This window comes from Eurytemora carolleeae, unplaced genomic scaffold (genome assembly GCF_000591075.1).
Source record: "Eurytemora carolleeae unplaced genomic scaffold, Eaff_2.0 scaffold633, whole genome shotgun sequence".
Classification (NCBI taxonomy): Eukaryota; Metazoa; Arthropoda; class Copepoda; order Calanoida; family Temoridae; genus Eurytemora; species Eurytemora carolleeae.
The window spans coordinates 1-21639 of NW_019396519.1; the positions used below are offsets into that span (position 1 = coordinate 1).

Genomic DNA, 21639 nt, shown 5'->3' on the forward strand with positions numbered 1-21639 from the left:
AACGGATCTTCATGGCTTGGTGCGTGAACTAAATACTGTTGATTGTAAGCGGGTTTTTCTAACAGTGTAGGTGGTCATTCTGACGGTGGAGACCGGAGATTAGTAAACGTACTGCATTTTAAACAAAGATGAGTAATGAAGAATATTTGTTTTCATTTTTTTAAACATTTATTTTGATTATCAGCTTTCACATCTAAAAAAATTGTAAAAGTGGGAGATTTTATTTTTTGTTTTGTTTTTGAAATCTTCCTTTGAGAAAGTGAGCGCTACGATTGTTATTGTACAGGGCCGAACTATCAAACATTCAGCCCACAGCCTACAAAAATAAAAAATAAATCTTAAAACATTTATTTATATTTATATATAAATTGTACAATTTAAATTAAAGGAAAGAAAGTGGAAAAAGAAAGTTAGTAAGTTAAAATTAAAACATAAAAAACACCAAAAAATATTTTCAAAGTTTGATAAAAATGGACCTGCTAAAGGCCGAAGGGGGGGGGGGTTAAAATACGTTTTGGTGTTTTCAAAAAAGTGTAAATACCTGATAAATCCAATGAAAGGTCCAAGTGTATCCAGTATATAGGTATAGTCTCCTCCTGGCTATATTAGCACCAAGGAATGCAAAGGAACAAAGGCAAAAAAATAAAATTAAAAAAACTTTTTAAACTTGAAAAAATTTTGTACATTTTATTGTCTTAAAATTCGTGGTTTTAAATTATTGAAAATGTTTTAACCGTGTAATCTTATGCTAAAAAAAAGTTCTCCAAAACAGCAAACTTTTTATTTTTCTCGCATTCTTTATGTTCTCAATTGACTCTATATTTTTTTATCTTCAAATACATCCTTTAATAATTGGAAAGTGTGTCATTTTTGCTTGATTATATTTGCGTTTTAAACGTCCCACGCCTCCCAACATGGCAACTGTTAAATTTACTCAAGAATAAAATTGAATATGCAATATGGAAATACGCCGGCTTGTTAAAAGGAATTTACATTAAAGCCTTCCACTTATATAGTGGAGGGAAGGGTAGGGAGGGGAGAATGAAAAGAAAGATATAGAATGGGGAAGGGGGAAGGGGATGAAAATAACGTGGAGGGGGAAGGGAATGATAGGAACTAGAAAGGGAAAGGGAATAAAAATAACTGGAAGGGGGCTAAGGAAAGGGAATGATAGAATGATAAGAACACGGAAAGGGGAAGGGAATAAAATGAACTGGAATGGGGAAGGTGGAAGGAAATAAAGGAACTGGAAGGGGGGAAGGGGAAAGGGAAACTGAGAGGGGGAAAGGGGAAGAAAGGAACTAAAAGAGAGCAGAGGAAAGAGAATGAAAGGAACTGGAAGGGGAAAGGGGAAGGGGGAAGAAAGCAAATAAAGGGGAGAAAGGGGAAGGGAATGAAAGGGACTAGAAGAGGAAAGGGAAAGAAAGCAAATAAAAGAGAGAAAGGGGAAGGGAATGAAAGGAACTGGAAGGGGAAAGGAAATGAAAAGAACTGAAAGGGGCTAAAGAAAGGGATTTATAGGATTATAAGAACTGGAAAGTGGGGAAGGGGAAAGGAAAAGAAAGGAACTGGAAGGGGGAAGAGGAAAAGGCAAGAAAGGAACTAAAAGGTAGAAGGGGAAAGAGAATGAAAAGAACTGGAAGGGGAAAGGGAAAGAAAGGAATTGGAAGGGGGACTGGAAAAAGGAAAGAAAAGAACTAAAAGGGAAAAGAGAAAGAGAATGAAAGGATCTATAAGGGGAAAGGGAAAGAAAGAGAATGAAAGGGGGAAGGGGAAGGGAATGAAAGAAAATTGAAGGGAAAGGGAAAAAAAGAAACTGGAAGGGGGAAGGGGAAGGGAATGAAAGAAACTGGAAGGGAAAGGGAAAGAAAGAAAGTGGAAGGGGGAAGGGGAAAGGCAATGAAAGTAGCTGGAAGAAGAAAGGGGAAGGGAATGAAAGGAACTGGACGGGAAAAGACAAAAAAGATTCAGAAGAAGAGATAAGGGAAGGGGAAAGAAGGATTAGTATTTGAGTAAAATAATGAGATAAATAATTGGATTAAATATTCTTGTATTCCCAGGAAACCTTTCTAAATGTGAAAAAAGTTAGTTAAACAATTGAAAAATTTGCATCTTTACTTTTATATTTTTGTTGTTGTTGTTATAAAAATCATGTTTATATTGTATATTCTTATCTAATGTTTAGATTGTATTTAACCAGGGTCAAATAATTCATATGAAAAGAAGTATTTTCACGTTATCCCTGATCAGTAGACCAAGTTCAGCATAGCAGTAGGCACCAATCATACTGTAGTGTTTATATACCATGTACAGGTTTATTTTTTATATTTTACAAGTTTTCAAACCGTTCATTTTGGGTTATTCGGGTCAAAGTAACAACTCATCTTTGTTTTTAAGTAATAATCTAACAATTATTTTTGTTCATTAAAGAGACAGTATGCTTAATTTCAAGTGACTCTCCATACAAAGATGGCAATTTTCCCAATTTACGACGTTACCCTTTATCTGATCAAGTGTGCATTATAAATCAATGTGTTTGTATCTTTAAGCTGTTTATTTTTATTTGCGGTTTCTCTGTGAATGTGAAAATCAGGTCATAATGACGGTATCTCTTATTTGTTGTAAATCGGGCATTGCCATTTTTGCATATAAGTTAACTTAATATTATGCTTACAGTCCCTTTAGGAAAGGGGTTTCAAGACTTTGATGCTATTGTTTTGTTTTGTAGCATTTTTTAGGATTCTTTATTTTATCTTTAATTAAGTATTTGATCCAATATGTTTGCTGTTTATTTGAATAAAAAATGTTGGGATTTTAAGTTAGTTAATTTTTTTTAGCTAAAGTGAAAAAAAAAGAATTAATAATTGGAACAGAAGTTGTAAATGAATTCAATATTAACAAATACAACAACAAATTTCAAAAAGAAATTTTAGCTCTGAGTAAAGAGTTATAAACATCCCTAAAAAGTCCACTAATTACCCAAACTGTTATAGACATATTTATACTTCCAACCTCCTAACAGTCAACATATATTTTCTAACTTAATAAAATGTATCTTTCTTTAATTACAAATAGACATGTTTATCAGCTATGATAGGAGATTATCATTATTATTATTGTAATCAATTTCATTATCCTTATCATTATTCGAATAGATCTTTTAAAATATAAACAGTTTTACTTCTACGAAAAAGCTAATTATAAAGTGAAATGGTCTGTGTCTAATGTACGTTGAACTATTCAAAATCATTATTTAAGTCTAAAAGTCGTCTTCCTATTTTAAGATAAAAGTATTAAAGTATTAGAAGTCGTATTCCTATTTCAAGATAAAAGTATTAAAGTATTAGAAGAGTTTATGTTATGAGATATTGAATGTATAAATTGAATAAATCCTTTAAAGTAAGATTTATTTCTATCCCATAAATGTGTTTATTTAAAAAAGATGAGAATATATTTATTGATTTACAAAAGCATATGTTAAAAGTTGAATTTTCTTCTTGAGTGAAGAAAATGACAACTTTAAACTTAATAGCTTTATTTTTGTATTCATTATTTGTTAGTCAAGCGCTAAGTCGATTCCATTCACCCCAAAACCAGTTAATTTTAATTTTTTGGACCCGTTCTCAGCCCATATTTATTATCTTTTTGTTAAGGGATATCCAGTATTAACATCAACAAAAATTTCTATCGTTTTTATATCTTCCGTTAAAGGTTTTATTTAGACTCAGATTTAAGAAAATGTTGCTATATTGCACTCCAAATTTTTCACACAAAAAAAACTTACTTTTATTCAACAAAAAAAAAATCTTTTCTGGCAAATGTTTTCACTTATTTGGCAGCCTGGATTGCCAATTATACGATTTTTTTCATTTCAAAATGTAGAGGTCATATGTATGGAGAGAGAAATATGCTTTTTAGTAGCAATCTTATTGACAACTAACTAAAGAGCCCGGCGTTGCCAGTGAAATTAAAAAAATGTTAAACATTTTGAGAAAAAAAAATTAATTTGCAAAAAAATTTACCATTAAAAAATATATATTTCAGCCAATTTGGTTCAGATGTATATATATATATATATAAATATGGTATTTTCAACTTTTTTCAGTCTAAATATACATTTTAGATGTTTAAATATATATTTCTTCCTATATATATATAAATTTATTTATTATATAGATATGAGTTGACTGTGTTCCTTGAGAACCCCCCCAGGAGCAATGAATATCCCGCTACCAATGATTGATCCAATGATAATAGTGCAGCCCTGGACGAGCCCAAGGGAGGCCTTCAACCCCACACCCTCCTCATCCATAGCCTCAACCTACAATGAGGCTGGAGTCACAAATCTATTTTTGAAACCTTTTTAGATTAATTTTTAATTTTTATATGTTCTTTTTTAAAGGGACTGTCAGACGAAGGTGCAGCTTTCTCATCAAGATTAAATTCTGTATGTAGATAAACTAATAACAGTAAAATTCTTAAATGTTAAGGAATGTTTTTGGAAGGATAAAAAGAGATTTCTACCATTACTGATCACAGTTTCAAACAGTGTTCAACATATTTTTAGTTTTTAGATTATAATTCTACCTTAGCATTGTTAACTGTTGTATAATTTCCCTTTCCGTCCTTGCCGGCCATTTTTAGTGGTTTACTCCAATCAATCAATCAAAAGTTCATTCTGGAAACCAGGAATTAGACGCTCACTCAACAATGTTTGGACGATCGCTTGACAATGTTTAGACGATCACTTGACAATGTTTGGACGATCAATTGACAATGTTTGGACGAACAATTGACAATGTTTGGACGATCGCTTGACAATGTTTTGACGATCAATTGACAATGTTTAGATAATCACTCAGAGTCGAATGGACATCTAATAGACGATCGCTAAACGACGTACGTACGTACGTTTGTATGTATGTATGAATTATGATCGTACTAAATAATAAGGGACATCTTAATGTAGGATAAAAACCCTGATTAATGAATAATGAAAAGTCAATAGAAATCCTTGAACAATAAATGAACAATTAATGAACAATTAATGAACAATTAATGAACAATTAATGAACAATTAATGAATAATTAATGAATTAAAGGCCTCTCATTATTAAATTCCTTAATAAAAAGTGTTAAATAGTAAGATGAACATAGGACTCAAGTTTTAATTTGAAACACAGCAATTGTGTAGTAAACTCAGACCCCTTTTTCTTCACAAGTGGACTTCCAAACTACCGGTAAAATTGTTTTTTTTTTTCACAATAATAATTACGCATTAGATTGCTTAACCATCGTCTTCCTTTTCATTGTTTCATGGGATTTTTTATCTTATTTTTCTTCACATTAAAAACCAGGGTAGCTCACAACGAATAAGACTTCAGTGACGACATAAAAATTTTAAAATTTTACAACCTAAAAGTTCAATTATCGGCTTTTTTATATATATTTTTGTAAATTCTATTTGAAGATTAGAAAGTTATTAAATAAAACTATATTTTCATCCTCTTTTGGTAACACTGTAGGCCGTAGGGAAAAAGTTATCAAATTATTAAAAAATAAAATATTATGCGTTTTTTTTCTAATTTTCCTAATTTTTCCCTTTATAATGAATGACAATTGTGAATGCATTTTTTTAAAAGTTTGTTAAGCTAGCTAAATGATAATTTGGCACACTTTAAATAATATATTAGTGGATTTGCGAAATAGTTAAATATTTTTGTAATGGAAACCCCAATTGCAGAGTTGTGAAAAATATTTTTTTCATTGTTTGATTTATTGAAATATTGAAATGTGTTGAAAGAGGAATTTATTATGAATATATCGTGATGTTAGGACCCCACCCGTATCTTTATCTTCAATACATCATTTTCCTTGCTAATCACTGCATTAAATCTGCATTCAAATTTAAAGATTCTAAAATTTCTTTTTTAAAATTCTTACAAGAAAAATTTTTTTTACCGACTTTATCATGTGTTTCCTTATACCCTCAGTTTTAAATTTAAAATAACGAAAAATGTGTGCGCGCATAACGACACGACGCGACGTATGAGCACTCCGTCTGTCAGCGCGCACACTTGTAAACTAAAGCAATTTTGGTTTACACACCCCCCCCCACCACCACCCTCCCCACCCTTTAATAAAGACCCCTAACCAACCCTCAATACAACCACGCCCAAGGCATTATCTGGCAAACCTATTTTTAAGGGCGTATTTTTAAAATACACTGTAAATTCTAAAAAGTGTTTAACCCTGGTTCCATGTGCGCACTGTTATATTCGACAGGTTTCGAAGGTTTGGAGCAGTATAATCAACATAATTATCATTCTTCAAATTTCCAGACCTTATTCATCAAGAGAAGGTTTTAAACTGATCTTACTCTTTAAACACTTTCAAACCCCTCCACCAACCCCCCAACCCTGCCTTAACCATTTTGAAGTCTCATCCATTTATTCCTAAGCAATGTTTAGCATCATTGTTATCAACTTTATATCAGCGTAATTTACAGGATTTACATTTAAAAAGGTGCGCATTCATTAAAACAAAATGGTGATAAAGATTTAAAAGACAAACAATGGTCGCGGATTTTCTCGAAACTAATGTTTTTTTTTCAAACTGACGAGAAAAAATTGCTGTTAAAGGGACTGTGAACGTCATTTCAAGAGACCCTCCATGCACAGATGGCAATATCCGACTTACAACGGTACTCTTAAAAGTTTTGTCTGATCAAGTATGAATTTTAGTTATGAATGTCTATAATTTTGAAAAATTGTTATTTTTAAATGGGGTTTCTCTACAGTTAAACCCTCAATGAGCCATACATCGAAATAATTTATCAAATGACGTCTTGACAATTTTTCAATAGGTTTTATACTATTTTACGTAAATCTAAATATTTGCGAAAATAAATAAAAAGTCATGAATATGCGGGAACAGTCTTATAATCATTTAATTAAAAACTAAATACAGGGTGTCCTAAAAAACATGGGAATTCAGTGACGAATTCGATATCGTCTTTGTTATGTCTGCTAGAGTTTATTTATAAAAAGGGTAAAAGTCTGTTAAGATGTGTACATAATGTCTCTGCAAGATGAATAGTGAATACGGACAAGTTTACTCTGTTAGTATACTGCAATTGTCTTGTTTTACTAAGTACAACCGTATGCAGTCAAAACATAAACAAACAAAATGTAAACATAGCAGACGAAACTCTTATAGATTACAGTAGGTATCAATATACTAAATCAAAAAATTATTTTAAAAGACGATAACGAATTCGTCACTGAATTCCCATGTTTATTGGGACACCCTGTATCTGCAACATTCCATTATCAGACAGTGAAGAAGACGACATTTGATGAATTCTTTCGATATATAGGTAATTTAGGGTTTAACTGTACAAAAGTGACAAGCGCACTGCCGTTTAACATAAAGAGAATTATGAGAACAAACAGTTTTCAAGCTCGAAAAACGACAATATCATCCACACTATTAAGCAGATAATAAACATGAAAAGTTTAATTCGTTGTAAATTGTTTTCGGAACTTTTCGTCTTGATGGTTGCTCAGAATTTTGCTAATGGCAATTTGAAGAACTAGGGCGCAGTAACTAAAGATTTTTAAAGATTGATTTTGGAGGTTTTAAAGATTGATAACGTATAACGGCCAGCACTAAATGTTAACTAAGTCTTCTTGTAGCGCTGATAATCTTTTTGGTTTTAATACAACTTTCAACATTTCAAAACTGTATTCTTTCGTAAGTAAAAAAAAGGAAAAACGAATTAAAAAAAAACAATCGCCTTTGGTTGTTTTTTTTGCATATATTTTCTGTTAATTTGTCCATATATTTTCTCTTAATTGGTCCATATATTTTCTCTCAATTGGTCCATATATTTTCTCTCAATTGGTCCATATAATTTCTCTCAATTGGTCCATATATATTTTCTCTTATTTGGTCCATATATTTTCTCTCAATTGGTCCATATATTTTCTCTTAATTGGTCCATATATTTTCTCTCAATCGGTCCATATATATTTCTCTTAATTGGTCCATATAATTTCTCTCAATTGGTCCATGTATATTTTCTCTCAATTAGTCCATATATTTTCTCTTAATTAGTCCATATATTTTCTCTCAATTGGTCCATATATTTTCTCTCAATTGATCCATATATTTTCTCTTAATTGGTCCATATATTTTCTCTCAATTGGTCCATACAATTTCTCTCAATTCCTCCATATATATTTTCTCTTATATGGTCAATATATTTTCTCTCAATTGGTCCATATATTTTCTCTCAATTGGTCCATATATTTTCTCTCAATTGGTCCATATATTTTCTCTTAATTGGCCCATATATTTTCTCTCAAATGGTCCATATATTTTCTCTCAATTGGTCCATATAATTTCTCTTAATTGGTCCATATATATTTTCTCTTAATTGGTCCATATATTTTCTCTCAATTGGTTCATATATTTTCTTTCAATTGGTGGATATATTTTCTCTCAATTGGTCCATCTATTTTCTCTCAATTGGTCCATATATTTTCTCTCAATTGGTCCATATATATTTTCTCTCAATCGGTCCATATATTTTCTCTCAATTGGTCCATAAATTTTCTCTCAATTGGTCCATATATATTTTCTCTTAATTGGTCCAAATATTTTTTCTCAATTGGTCCATATATTTTCTCTCAATTGGTTCATATATTTTCTCTCAATTGGTCCATATATTTTCTCTCAATTGGTCCATATATATTTATTCTCCATCGGTCCAAATATATTTGTCAAAGCGTAAAAAAAGCAAATGCTTAGAATAAAGGTTTTAAAAACATTCGCTATTTTTTCATAATGCCAAATTTGGACCCTAAAAGCAGAAATATGCAAAAAAAAAAAAAAAACTTTTTACAACACTAATTGCTCATTAAAATCAGGATACTTCTGTTTTGGCCGGTTTTTGATATAACTTTATAAAATTATCCCTCCTTTCTGTTTGCTGCTGGTCTACTGTCTAGTTAGAAACTAATTAAGTTTCAAGTTACCGGTGATATAGTACTGTTCAATATATGCCTAGGTACTAGGTACTAGGTAGGACTTTACCCGTGATATAGTAATGTTCACTATATATGCCTAGGTACTAGGTAGGACTATACCGGTGATATAGTCCTGTCCAATATATGCCTAGGTACTAGGTAGGATTATACCGGTGATATAGTACTGTTCAATATATGCCTAGGTACTAGGTACTAGGTAGGACTATACCGGTGATATAGCAATGTTCACTATATATGCCTAGGTACTAGGTAGGACTATACCGGTGATATAGTCCTGTCCAATATATGCCTAGGTACTAGGTAGGACTATACCGGTGATATAGTCCTGTTCAATATATGCCTAGGTACTAGGTAGGACTATACCGGTGATATAGTACTGTTCACTATATATGCCTAGGTACTTGGTAGGACTATACCGGTGATATAGTCCTGTTCAATATATGCCTAGGTACTAGGTACTAGGTAGGACTATACCGGTGATATAGTAATGCTCAATACATGCCTAGGTACTAGGTAGGACTATCTACCAGATTCAGGTATAGAACTCAGGGCATGTGCATCTTGCCTTTCTAATAAAAAACATATGCAGGGGGGCAAAAGCGCCCAAAAAAATGTTTTAGACATTATTTCAAAGACACATGGGGTTTACGATCTTTTCATAAAGGGACTGTAAGCGAATTTCAAGTGACCCTCCATGCAAAGATGCAACGGTGCATGAAAAAGCTTTACTTTATCAAGTTTGCATTGGATTTTAATGTTTAACACTTTGTAAACTGATTATTTTCAATTGTGGCTTCACTACAAAAGTGATGTGCGCATATCGATTGCATGTGCGCATAACGATTGCATGTGCGCATATCGATTGCAGGAAAACATATTGGAACACTTTTAACCCTAAGAAAACGTTTCAAGGATACTTTTGTAAATATGGCATTAGCACTTTGGAAATAAGGTCACTTTAAAATACACTTACAGTCCTTTTAAGTACTTTTTAATATATGTTCCTTAGCAAAGTTTCATCGTTCTGAGATTAAGATACCCGATAACGACGTACTATGGGTAATCTTTTAATAATAATTCAACAATAATCGTCCAAGCTACTATAAATGAAATTTAATTTTTTTATTTTTCAAAGATGTTAAGGCTTGTCTTATGTCTTTTCTTGTAAAATTTGTTTTTGTAACTCTTATTTCAAAAAAACTTATTTAGGTATGAAAGGCTATATATGACACAATCTAGATTTAAAAACATAAACAGTCCTATTAAGGCAAAATATTTAAAGACAGGTTTTAGTTTAAGCTTTATAATTGACCGATTTATTGGGAGGACTTCACCATTCATTCAAGATATTTCCAAAATATATTGTATAAATACCCGCTCTCCTAAACTCTGCCAAATCCCCACCCAAACCTTAATTCCGGCAAACCTTCATTTTCGAACCCAGAGTATTAAAAATGTCGCCAATTCTGAATATTTTTAATGATATAGTATTTTTGATATATAAAAAATAGTTTCAATTCTAATTTCACATTTAGTTTAAAGGAACTGAAAACTCGCCACAAATTCAAATTACTAATCACTGTATCTTTGCAATTTCATCGTGTAAACCTAATTTAAGGTGTAACTAACTAATCTAGCAGAATTTATATTTTGAATCATAAAATGTAAACGATCAGTTTGCAAAATAAAGGGGATACAAAATTATAATTTGAGGCAAATTTTCAGCTGCTTTCTCATTTTATGTTGATAAGATTGATCTTTTATTAACAATGTTTGGATTGAGTCAGTGATTTCTATTAGTATAGTCTTGAACGATCGACGCTTTGCGCCCCTCCTCAGTAACACCTTTAAACAATACTGTTGATTTTTTAGTCGCTATTTTTCATCGTATACTCTGCTATAAAACTCAAATTTGCTGATTTTTCTGTTTCGAATGTTGGACATTTAATAACAATAAATGTAGACATTTTTACAGGCAAATTTGTACCGCCCATTAACCTTCCCTGGGGGCCTTAATCGGTTCAGCCGGTCTGTAGTTTATTGAACACAAACAGACAGACAGACACAGACAAGCAATATATACATATGTGCACACATAAATATATATATATATATATATATATATAATTAAATATATGTATTTCTTAAAAGCTAAGGAATATTTGCATTTTCATTGAGTGCTTAGTTTTCCTTTTAAAATGGGGTGGGGGGGGAAATCCTTTGAAAACCAATGGATTAGAAACATGTTCTATGGCAAGTTTGAATCAACTGGTAGCACTGTGTTTACACAACAAGATATACTTTTATACAAGCAGGCTTTCTAATAATACATCAGACTTTTAGATTTATAAATATAGTTTTAAGTCTATCTATCCTTTAAAGTATTTGGCAGTTTAAAAATAATTTATCGTTTTGGAAACTTCACTTTTGAAATTTGAATTTAAGAAAAATTTAAGGTAAGCCAGGTTAGGTTAGGTTAAGGCTAAGATAAGTTAGGTAAAGTTAAGTTAAATCTATGCCTAGACAATATAGGGTGTCCCATATAATATTAGATCTAAAATTCGGTGATAATAATGTATCAAACCTCTGTAAAGTAAATAAATTAGAATAAAAATCTAAAACGAATAAATTATTCTTAAAAAACTATAAGGCTAATATAAAATGTTCGTTTATAAATACTAGGTTTATTTAGTATTATGTGCGTATTTGGGACGCTCTGTATATATATTTTGGAAATGTTGCATAATTCTATAATTGTTTTAGATATTTTGTAGAATTTAGAAAGCTAAGGCAATTTAAAAATTTTGCAGTAAGTTGTTTGTTGATTGATATAAAAAAATTAACATTAGGCAACACCATTTGGTCGGCTATTTCCAAGGCCAAAAAGGTTTCTAAATATATATATATACAGTGATAACTTGAAAACTCTGCAATAGGAAGACGACTTTCGGGATCAAGTTATAATTTTAAAAAGTCCCATGAGCATGAGACATGCAGATATTGTGCAATCTAAACAGACCCATATCACTAATTTAGTAATTCAATAAGTATCTTTTAAACTATTTGCTTTGTAACAATTCATCTTTTACATTTGCTATAATGTCGTCTTAACTTTATGTAATTGTGGTCATGATCGATACAGAAACAAACCCCGTACCAAAATTATATTTAGCTTTAGTAGCTGCAGAAAATCTGTATAATTATCGGAGTGCCTGGCTGAATCTATTTATCTATTTATACAAGAAATAGAATAAGATCTTAAGGGACTATAGAATATTAAGAACCAGAAGATATACAAAACAAATGTAATTAAATATCACAGTGAACAAATGAGTTAACCCTACGCCTGCTGTGGATGAGGTGGGGGGGGGGGTCCAATTTAAAAATTAGTTTTTTACATTTTTGTTTTTTACTTTTATAAGTTGAGTTTTTTTTACCAAAGAATAATTTATTTCATGATTTTTTAGAATTTCTTATATTTCAGTAATTACTTTAATGGTAAGGTTATTATATCTTTTAGAACTAAAAAGGGTCAACCCAAACCGAAATAACTCTCAAAAATGTGGAAGGAATATCGACCTTTATACACTTTATTATGGTTTGGAACAATTTGGAAAAATTTCGCTATGTAGTCTGTCTTATTTTTTGTAAACACTCCCGCTAATGCTTTAAGCTTGTAAAAATATTTGAATCAGTTTTTAAATTTTAAATCTGTCACCAGCGTTGGATTTATTGATTTTCTAATAAATGTGCTATAAAATATATTTATACACCTTTTTTGCAATATATTATATAAAAGTTTTAAATAAAAAATATTTTTCATGATTTATTTATTCATTTATTCAAATACTCATTTCTTCATTTATTTATTTATCTATTTATTCATTTATCCATTAATTCATTTATCCATTTATCCATTTATACATTTATCCATCTATCTATTTATTTATTTATCCATTTTATCCATTTATTCATTTAGCCATCAATCCATCTATCCATCTATTCATTTAAGTCCATTTTTCGAAACTGTTTTATCTATCTGATGAAATTGTTGAATAAAGATTTTAAAACACAGGACAAATGTGTATTTAAGAAGAAGAATTAGATTAAATTTTAATTAGCTTGATTATCTATTTAAAATTTTAATAAAAGTATTCAGCAGTTAGCAAAGATTAAAGTAAACTGGGCATTTTTTTTAAAGCCGCGATTTAGAGAGTACAAAAAAGTGCTGACACAGTTTTCAACTGAAACTTAATAAGCAAAAACATAGTTTTTAATATTTTGTAAAACATTCGCTGAGTGTGGGTAGCCAAGATGTTGTTATAGGAGGTTATAGAAATATTATGAAATACACAAAATATACAAGTTATCATTAAAGAAATTGAAAGAATATACAAAAATTTTAAAATGTTCAAAATGGTCGATATAAAAAAATTATACAAAATATACCTAAATACTTTTTCAAGTTTTAGTCTGATATAAATTTAAAATTCAACACGTGTTTCTGCTTTAGATGCATTTATATGTTCTAAATTAAGAGCTCTTCTGAACGCGGGAAATGTCGGTCAGAAATATGCAAACTTACACAATTTAAAAGTACACATTTTAAAGTCTGTAAATTGAAAACATGTATGCGGCCCTTCCTTATCTGTATATCAATTTGCATATGATTATTTATATATATTTTTTTATCTTATCTGACTATTTATACTTATTTTGTCTAGCTTACTATTTGAAATATGTTCTTTTATTTCACACATTAAAAAATGTCTCTGAATCTTTTGGTTTGATTTTATGCTTTCACACACCCATTCAATGTTTTTTTGTTAAAGGATTGATAAGAAAGAAAGGAAATGATCGTTTGTCACAAATTTTAATTATATCCTTGCAACCTGATGTCGTAAACCCTGATATTTCAAAATTATCAATTTAGTTTGATCAAAAATATTTGAAATATCAAATGTTTACAACATCAGCTGTTTCAAAGATATTGAGATTAGAAATTCGAAGTTTGTGCCTAGCAATCAGTTACTTTTCAGAATTATCATTCAGATTAATTTCACTTTTATCAGGAATAAAAAAAATTGTATTTGGACAGCCTTGGGACATACACAAAATACCATTGGTGTATCATTCCTCAATCATTTGATATCTTGAACTTGGAAATATTTAGAAAAGAATTGATTTTTTAATATATATCTAAATTTTTTCTGTCTGAAGTTGAATTCCTTTATCTTATATCCAATGTTCTTGATCTCAAACCACTTACATAGATTAATCCAAATCCATTGTGGTGAAAAGCAATGGTTTTGGATTCTGTTAAAGAAAGGGAATGTGGAATGTGCTATCTAACGAACCATGATTAGCAGTCATATAATTTTAATTTAGTCTTTTTATTATAAATTCTGGGAAGTCTCTTTATGTATAATCATATGGGAGATGCAGTCTCTTTAAGTATAATCACATGGGAGATGTAGCCTCTTTGAGAATAATTTTATTAGAGATGCAGTCTCTTTAAGAAAAATTATATGGGAGATGCAGTCTCTTTAAGCAAAATTATATGGGAGATGCAGCCTCTTTAAGTATAATCATATGGGAGATGCCGAAGTCTCTTTATTTATAATTATATGGGAGATACAGTCTCTTTATGTATAATTTATGGGAGATTCAGCCTCTTTAAGTATAATCATATAAGAGATGCCGAAGTCTCTTTATGTATAATTATATGGGAGATACAGTCTCTTTAGTTATAATTATATGGGAGATGCAGTCTCTTTAAGTATATAAGTATAATTTAATGGGAGATACAGTCTCTTTAAGTATAAATATATGGGAGATGCAGTCTCATTAAGTATGATTATATGGGAGATGTAGTCTCTTTAAGTATGATTATATGGGAGATGCAGTCTCTTTAAGTATAATTATATGGGAGATACAGTCTCTTTAATTATAATTATATGGGAGATGCAGTCTCTTTACGTATAATTATATGGGAGATAAAGTCTCTTAAAGTATAATTATATGGGAGATACAGTCTCTTTATGTATAATTATATGGGAGATGCAGTCTCTTTGCGTATAATTATATGGGAGATAAAGTCTCTTAAAGTATAATTATATGGGAGATGCAGTCTCTTTAAGTATAATCATATGGTAGATGCAGTCTCTCCGAATTGTTTTTATGGTTTTTTTTAATTACTAATAATGGTTCTTTATATAGCAATGTTCAAGATTGATAATATCCTCTCTACACTCATATCATATGTGAGATGCAGTCTCTTTAAGTATATAAGTATAATTTAATGGGAGATACAGTCTCTTTAAGTATAATTATATGGGAGATGCAGTCTCTTGAAGTATAATCATATGGGAGATGTAGTCTCTTTAAGTATAATCATATGGTAGATGCAGTCTCTCCGAATTGTTTTTATGGTTTTTTTAATTACTAATAATGGTTCTTTATATAGCAATGTTCAAGATTGATAATATCCTCTCTACACTCTATTTTTTATTCCTTTAATTACAGTACGAACCATAAAACAGTGGATTTTTTACTGTATCTTTCTAACCTAATTTCATAGACCTTAGATATTTTAAACTTTGATTTCTGCTAAATCTAGAAATGGAAGTTTAAAAGTAATAGGAATATGAACGTTAGAGTTTGAGGCGAATTATCATTCCCTAGATATAATAAGAAAAGTTAGTAAATCACTCACAAATACAGATTGCGGCAAGAAGTCGCACTGCGCCGTCAGGAGGGTCGCACTCCGGAAAGAATGGTTTTGTCGCATATATAGAGAAGGTTAGTGCGACAATAGCCTGGCTGCATGGTCGTACAATCATACACTCGACCCATAGCCTAGACCAGGGCAAAGGTTAGCATCAAGCATCAGCTTTGGTCAAAGGTCAAGAAAATGTGAAAAAGGAAATATCATTTAAAATTTGTTGCAATTTTTTCAACCAAAATTTATTTACAGGGTTACCCATAAAGGCTGAGATTTTTATAACAACCTAAAACTCTGAAATTTATAACGATCTAAATGCTTAATTTTGTTTTCTGCTGTTATCTAACACTTTGGTAAACAAAAAGTAAACAGTTTCAAAGAATGTTTTAAAAAAAGTGTAAATTGCATACTGTTCGTCTCTAAAATCCAATCAATTGTGTGTAACCCTGTATATGAAAGGTACTATAAGCAAACCATTTAAAATAACTGTTCCGCAAAAAAATAGTGTTTTGGGAATTAATGCAATATAAATGATAATCCTTATCAAGTTTTCTTAAGACCTGATTAAGTATGGATAAAAACAAGGGGTGGCAAAAAATTATAGGGGAGTCAATAAAAGGTCACAGAACAAATCTTCAGGTTGTGAGCAAGTTACAAGGTGTTAACTGAATTAGTAGAAAGCAAAGTAAAGTCGTCTTTGATAGATGTTTTTGTTTGTAATTTGCCACGGGTCTGGACTGGAAAAAAATGTCAAAGTTTTCTATGCACGTTTTCAGATTAAAAAACTCTTTGACAACGTTTTTCATAAAAATAATTTAAAATTACGACTTTTAATTCGGGTTTTACTGGTTATCACGCTAAAATATTCTACTGCAGAAATTTTTGAGTCCGTTCGGAAACTATAAAATAAGAATTTTATATGCTAAGAAAGAAGTGTGAAGATTTTTCAACTATTGTTGTTACACAACGGGATATTATTTTTTAGTTTTACCCCCTGTTCGAAATTGTTTCTGTATAAAACTGCATACTAATAATCGTGAGAGTCCGTCTAAAATTCTTTCTTAGCTTTCAGAAATTGTTAAAATTTGTTAGAAAACGGTTGAACAGGCAGAGAAAACAGCTGCGCATATTCTTGATAATAAAGAATGTGTAAAATTATGCTGAGAAAAGAAAAAAGGTTGCAAAAAAGGTTTGTTTTTTAGCGAAAAATTGATATTTTTTTTCCTAAAAATAAAATCAAACAAATTAAAAATATTTTTCATAAAAATTTTTCATTTAGCATTAAAAATTCTTTAGAATAATTTTACAATTTTTTATTTTACCAAATACACTCAAGTAGTGTATGTACTCAGACTGTATGTACTGTATAAACAGTATGTTTCCTACCTGATAAATGCAAGGAAGCTCCCGAATGTGACCATGATGTACGCGTAATCTGCCCCTGTCTTCTTTATCATACATCCCAATTCTGCATAGCAGTACGCACCTGTACATAAACAACAATATTTCAGTTCGCACCATTAACAACTAGATATTGCAGTACACACCTGTACATGAAAAAATTGCAATACGCACATGTACAAAAACAACAATATTGCAGTACGAACATGTACATATAGTACAATATTGCAGTACGAACATGTACATATAGAACAATATTGCAGTACGAACATGTACATATAGTACAATATTGCAGTACGAACATGTACATATAGAACAATATTGCAGTACGAACATGTACATATAGAACAATATTGCAGTACGAACATGTACATATAGTACAATATTGCAGTACGAACATGTACATATAGAACAATATTGCAGTACGAACATGTACATATAGTACAATGTTGCAATACGAACATGTACATATAGAACAATATTGCAATACGAACATGTACATATAGAACAATATTTCAGTACGCACCTGTGCAATAATTCCAGTATTTCAGTACTGATTTGATAACCACTGATTTAATAACAACATTGTTGCTTCAAATATGAAAGTTGTTTTCCAAACCTTTAAATAATGACTTACCAATCATAGAGAAGATTCCGCTGGTGATCCAGACCACTAAGGACATGTTGACAGAACCGGTTTGCTAAAAAATGCGCCATTTTGAATATCCAGATCGGTTTTAAATTATTTTTATTCTTACCGCTAGGACTCCACTCGGAGAGACGAAGATACCGCTGCCGATAATTGATCCGACAATAACAGTGCAACCATTCAAGAGCGTCATCTTTGGCTTTAGTCCAACATTATCTTGCTCTGCGTCCTCCATCTCCATTGGCACCATTTTCTCGGGCTCATTCTGTGGAACCGGTTTATATTCTTCTTTTCCCACCATTTTATCAATGTCAGCCATGTTGAAGCTGATTTTAAAGAAAGCCTAAAATACAAAATAAAATATTAAGAAATGTAATTTTATAATTGATTTTTCTTCCAAAGTTTCAGAATTTTGTTTGTTATAACGACAGAGGACTACTATGAGTCCGAATTTAATGAATTAATTTGAGCTGCGTCTCAATTCCGCCAAAAACCGGTTTCAAATGAGCGCCGGCTTGAATCTTAAAACATTGAATACGATTTTAAGTGGAACCAACCATAATTTAGCCATGTCTCAAATTTAAGCCGCGGCTCAGATTCAAATACGTGGCAATATATATGAATGAAGTATCTTGATTGAACAGCATTTTCACGTGATTTGACACATCATGTTTCTAGTTCACGTGATTTGACACATCATGTTTCTAGTTCACGTGATTTGACACATCATGTTTCTAGTTCACGTGATTTGACACATCATGTTTCTAGTTCACGTGATTTGACACATCATGTTTCTAGTTNTAGTTTTCAGATTGTTTGCGTGTTTGCTGAATATGATCTGTTTAAACCTACTAATTTTATACAAAATTTCATATTATAGATTTTCGTATAATTTTGACACAGCTTTATATCAATTTCTCGAGACAGGAACATCAGATATAGATGTCTTATATGTATAGTTCAACGCCTGAGATTCTCAGGTTTCATTCTCCTATACCCCCTTTCATTTTTCATTTACAGTCCCTTTAAGTTATTACTAGAAAGAGCTGGTTGCGAAGCGCCTGGAAAGCCCTTCCTTTCTTTTTAATTTCGATTGACTTTAGATAAAAAAATATAAGTTTCGTAACAAAATTGCGCAGTTAGTGAAAATGTTCTGTTTCAAACGGTTTATAGGCTGAAATGGGTATAAAATCTTACCCCCCCCGCATCATAGTTTTTTAAGGGTTAGGTAAAGTTCTTGATATTTGAATGAGATAAGGCTGCCAATAGTTAGATAGGATTGTAATGAAAATTTTATCTTAATATTTACCTTTTTTCAGGACACCTTAAATATTTAATAAAAATTTAGATGTTCAGAATGAAGTCCAGTTTTAAGGGGTACGAACAGACCATACATAAATGGTATTAATTACTTTATAATGTTTTTAGTATTAAAGCCAGGGCCGGGGAGAGGTTTCAGCCCCCATAGCGCCCCCCCCCCCCTGGTCAAAATGCTTTAAACATTCTTGCTCGAAAAGAAACTATTTTTGATTTTCAGAAATGTATTTGCATATTCTTAATAAAACTTTCACAAAAAAACATTGAACAAATTCAATATTTGTTTGTTTTAAAAAAAATAATATAATGTGTGAATGATAGAGTTATTTGATGGTTTTGTTTACTGTTTGTTGTGCAACATTGGCGATTCTGGAAAAACAAGAAAGAATGAAATAGATAAAATAAATTGGTTTACAGAAAAAGACAGATACTTGTATGTGATGACCAGAAACTCTAAAAAAGGAAAACGACTTTTTGAAGCAAGTTATAAATGAGCATGATAAACAGCAATTGTGCAGTGTAAACGGCCTGTTTCACTAAACAACTACGGTCTGTTTCACTAAACTAGTAATGTAATAAAGGTCTGGTGAAACTATTTGTAACAACATTAAATACACTAAAAAAATTGCTAAAATGTCGTCTTACTATTCCATTGATTGTTGGTTAACATTGAATATTTCTGGAGCATCTATTCTATTAAAAATATTAATATGGAGCATCTATGCTAATAATAATATTAATATCAACACAAAGGGTGAAATGATTAAAAAATATTTTTGTCAAGAATCTTTTCTTGTTGTTTATATGATAAGGTTGATGGGGTATAACGACGTATTTGAATCACAAGATTGTTTTCTCTCTACTATAGAGTATACCCCAGAGAACTTGTGTTTTCTCTCTACTGTAGAGTATACCCAGAGAACTTGTGAGAGAAGTTAAACCACGTGCCCAATACCTCTCTATCTATCTATCTATCTATCTATATATTCTAGACTACAGCTTATGATGTAAAAGTTCTTTCTGCTTTCATTTAGACGTGGTACATATAAAAAATTGGTCGAATAGCATGTTTTTTAACCTAAACTTATTGTCGTCGTCATAATTTAGATCTTTAGCCTATCTTACCCCCGGGATACCTCTGGGTTCCCTCAAATATTTCAGCCGATTCGGTCCAGCAGTTTGGCCGGCTATAGGGAACATTTATACGAATGTCTTGTTTTACCATAGTTTTAGTAGAAGTAAATATTTCCTTTTACTGATTGCGCCGATTGAAGGATTCATATTTCTAATTGGATAATGAGATAGATAGAAAGATAGATGTTACCGCCATACTATTTCTATTGGTTCTGAATAGACAACAAACACATGACTGAACCCTGATTGGATCAGGCCATCAGGACCCGGCATGCGTACAGGAGTGTTTTACTATATAGATAAATATGCAATTGCCAAGCACTGCTGCTAGAAAGACTAGGGGGCCGAGTGCTTTGGAAATAGCACATTTGGGAAGTTGCCATATGGGAAAATACCTTTTGGAAATTTCCGCTTGGGAAAATGCCCTTGGGGAAGTATCAAAAATGTATTAAGCTCAACACTACTATTTTTTATAATACAAATTAAAGACAAAATTGACACCTTTTTTATTCTAGCTTCTGGCATGTAGTTTCACTTGAACACATAGAATTGAGTCTTTGTCACAAACTTTGATTTTCTAATCCCTACATCTTTGCCACCCAATGGCGTTGACCTGCGATATTTTAAATTATGAATACTGTTAGATCAAATTTGAAAAATCAAAGGTTTACATCATCAGGTTGCAACGGTATAAGTATTAAAAGATTTGAGTTTGTGCCAGAGACTCAATTCCTTTTCATAGTGTGTAAAATCTTAATCTTCCTGCCAATACGCACTTTGAAAGCAGAGAAAGAGCTTTGATATTGCCCCCCCTTCCCCACCCCACCCCCTCCAATATCTAAATTCAGGAGTAGGGGAGGGGGGGAAGGGGGGCAATATTAGAGCTCTTGCTGCACTCAAAGTGTGTATTTGTCTAGTCCTGCACTCTAACTGAGAGTTAAGAATTTGATCGGGTTAATTTGTCATGCTTTGAGTTTCAGAATTTTTATATTTCAATCCTGAGTCCTGAGCTGGCTTTTAAAAAGAAATGTTTACAATTTAAAGTTCTGAAGTTAGAAGTACAAAAGTATTAAAAATTGCGGAAAATAGGTTTTTTAATTAAACATTTGTTTTTGGCATTTTTTTTAATCTATAATCAGATTTTAAAGATATGTTTTAAAGATATATTCTAAAGCCAACCCCTTCAGATCCCCTGTTTCTCAAAGAACCCTCCAAATAATCATATGTTTATGTTAAATTCATGTATAACTAGCTTACAAAGCACTTTAGCTTTTTGCTTAATTTATTTGAATTCGAGTCAACAAAATGTAGTCTCAATCTTACTGTACTGGAAAAAAGTGTTGAACAATCTGTTTACAAAC

The 21639-nt window shown here is 31.3% G+C and overlaps 1 protein-coding gene across 3 annotated transcripts; it reads right to left on the bottom strand.

The window, feature by feature from the left end:
- Nucleotides 1–165: 165 nt before the first annotated feature.
- Nucleotides 166–21072, bottom strand: LOC111704772 (Y+L amino acid transporter 2). 3 transcript variants are annotated; one of them, XM_023477109.1, is made up of 6 exons: nucleotides 21011–21072; nucleotides 20780–20812; nucleotides 17937–18170; nucleotides 17816–17879; nucleotides 17164–17263; nucleotides 166–316 (listed from the first exon to the last, which is right to left on the bottom strand). In XM_023477109.1, exons 2-6 carry the CDS (start codon nucleotides 20801–20803, stop codon nucleotides 181–183), a joined length of 558 nt encoding a protein of 185 aa, XP_023332877.1. In that variant the 5' UTR covers nucleotides 20804–20812; nucleotides 21011–21072; the 3' UTR covers nucleotides 166–180. The 3 variants fall into 3 exon arrangements, with proteins under 3 accessions (XP_023332877.1, XP_023332876.1, XP_023332878.1); XM_023477108.1 differs by lacking the exon at nucleotides 166–316 and adding an exon at nucleotides 15739–15911 and having other exon boundaries at nucleotides 21011–21070; XM_023477110.1 differs by lacking the exons at nucleotides 166–316; nucleotides 20780–20812 and adding an exon at nucleotides 15740–15911 and having other exon boundaries at nucleotides 21055–21059.
- Between the last annotated feature and the right edge of the window lie 567 nt (nucleotides 21073–21639).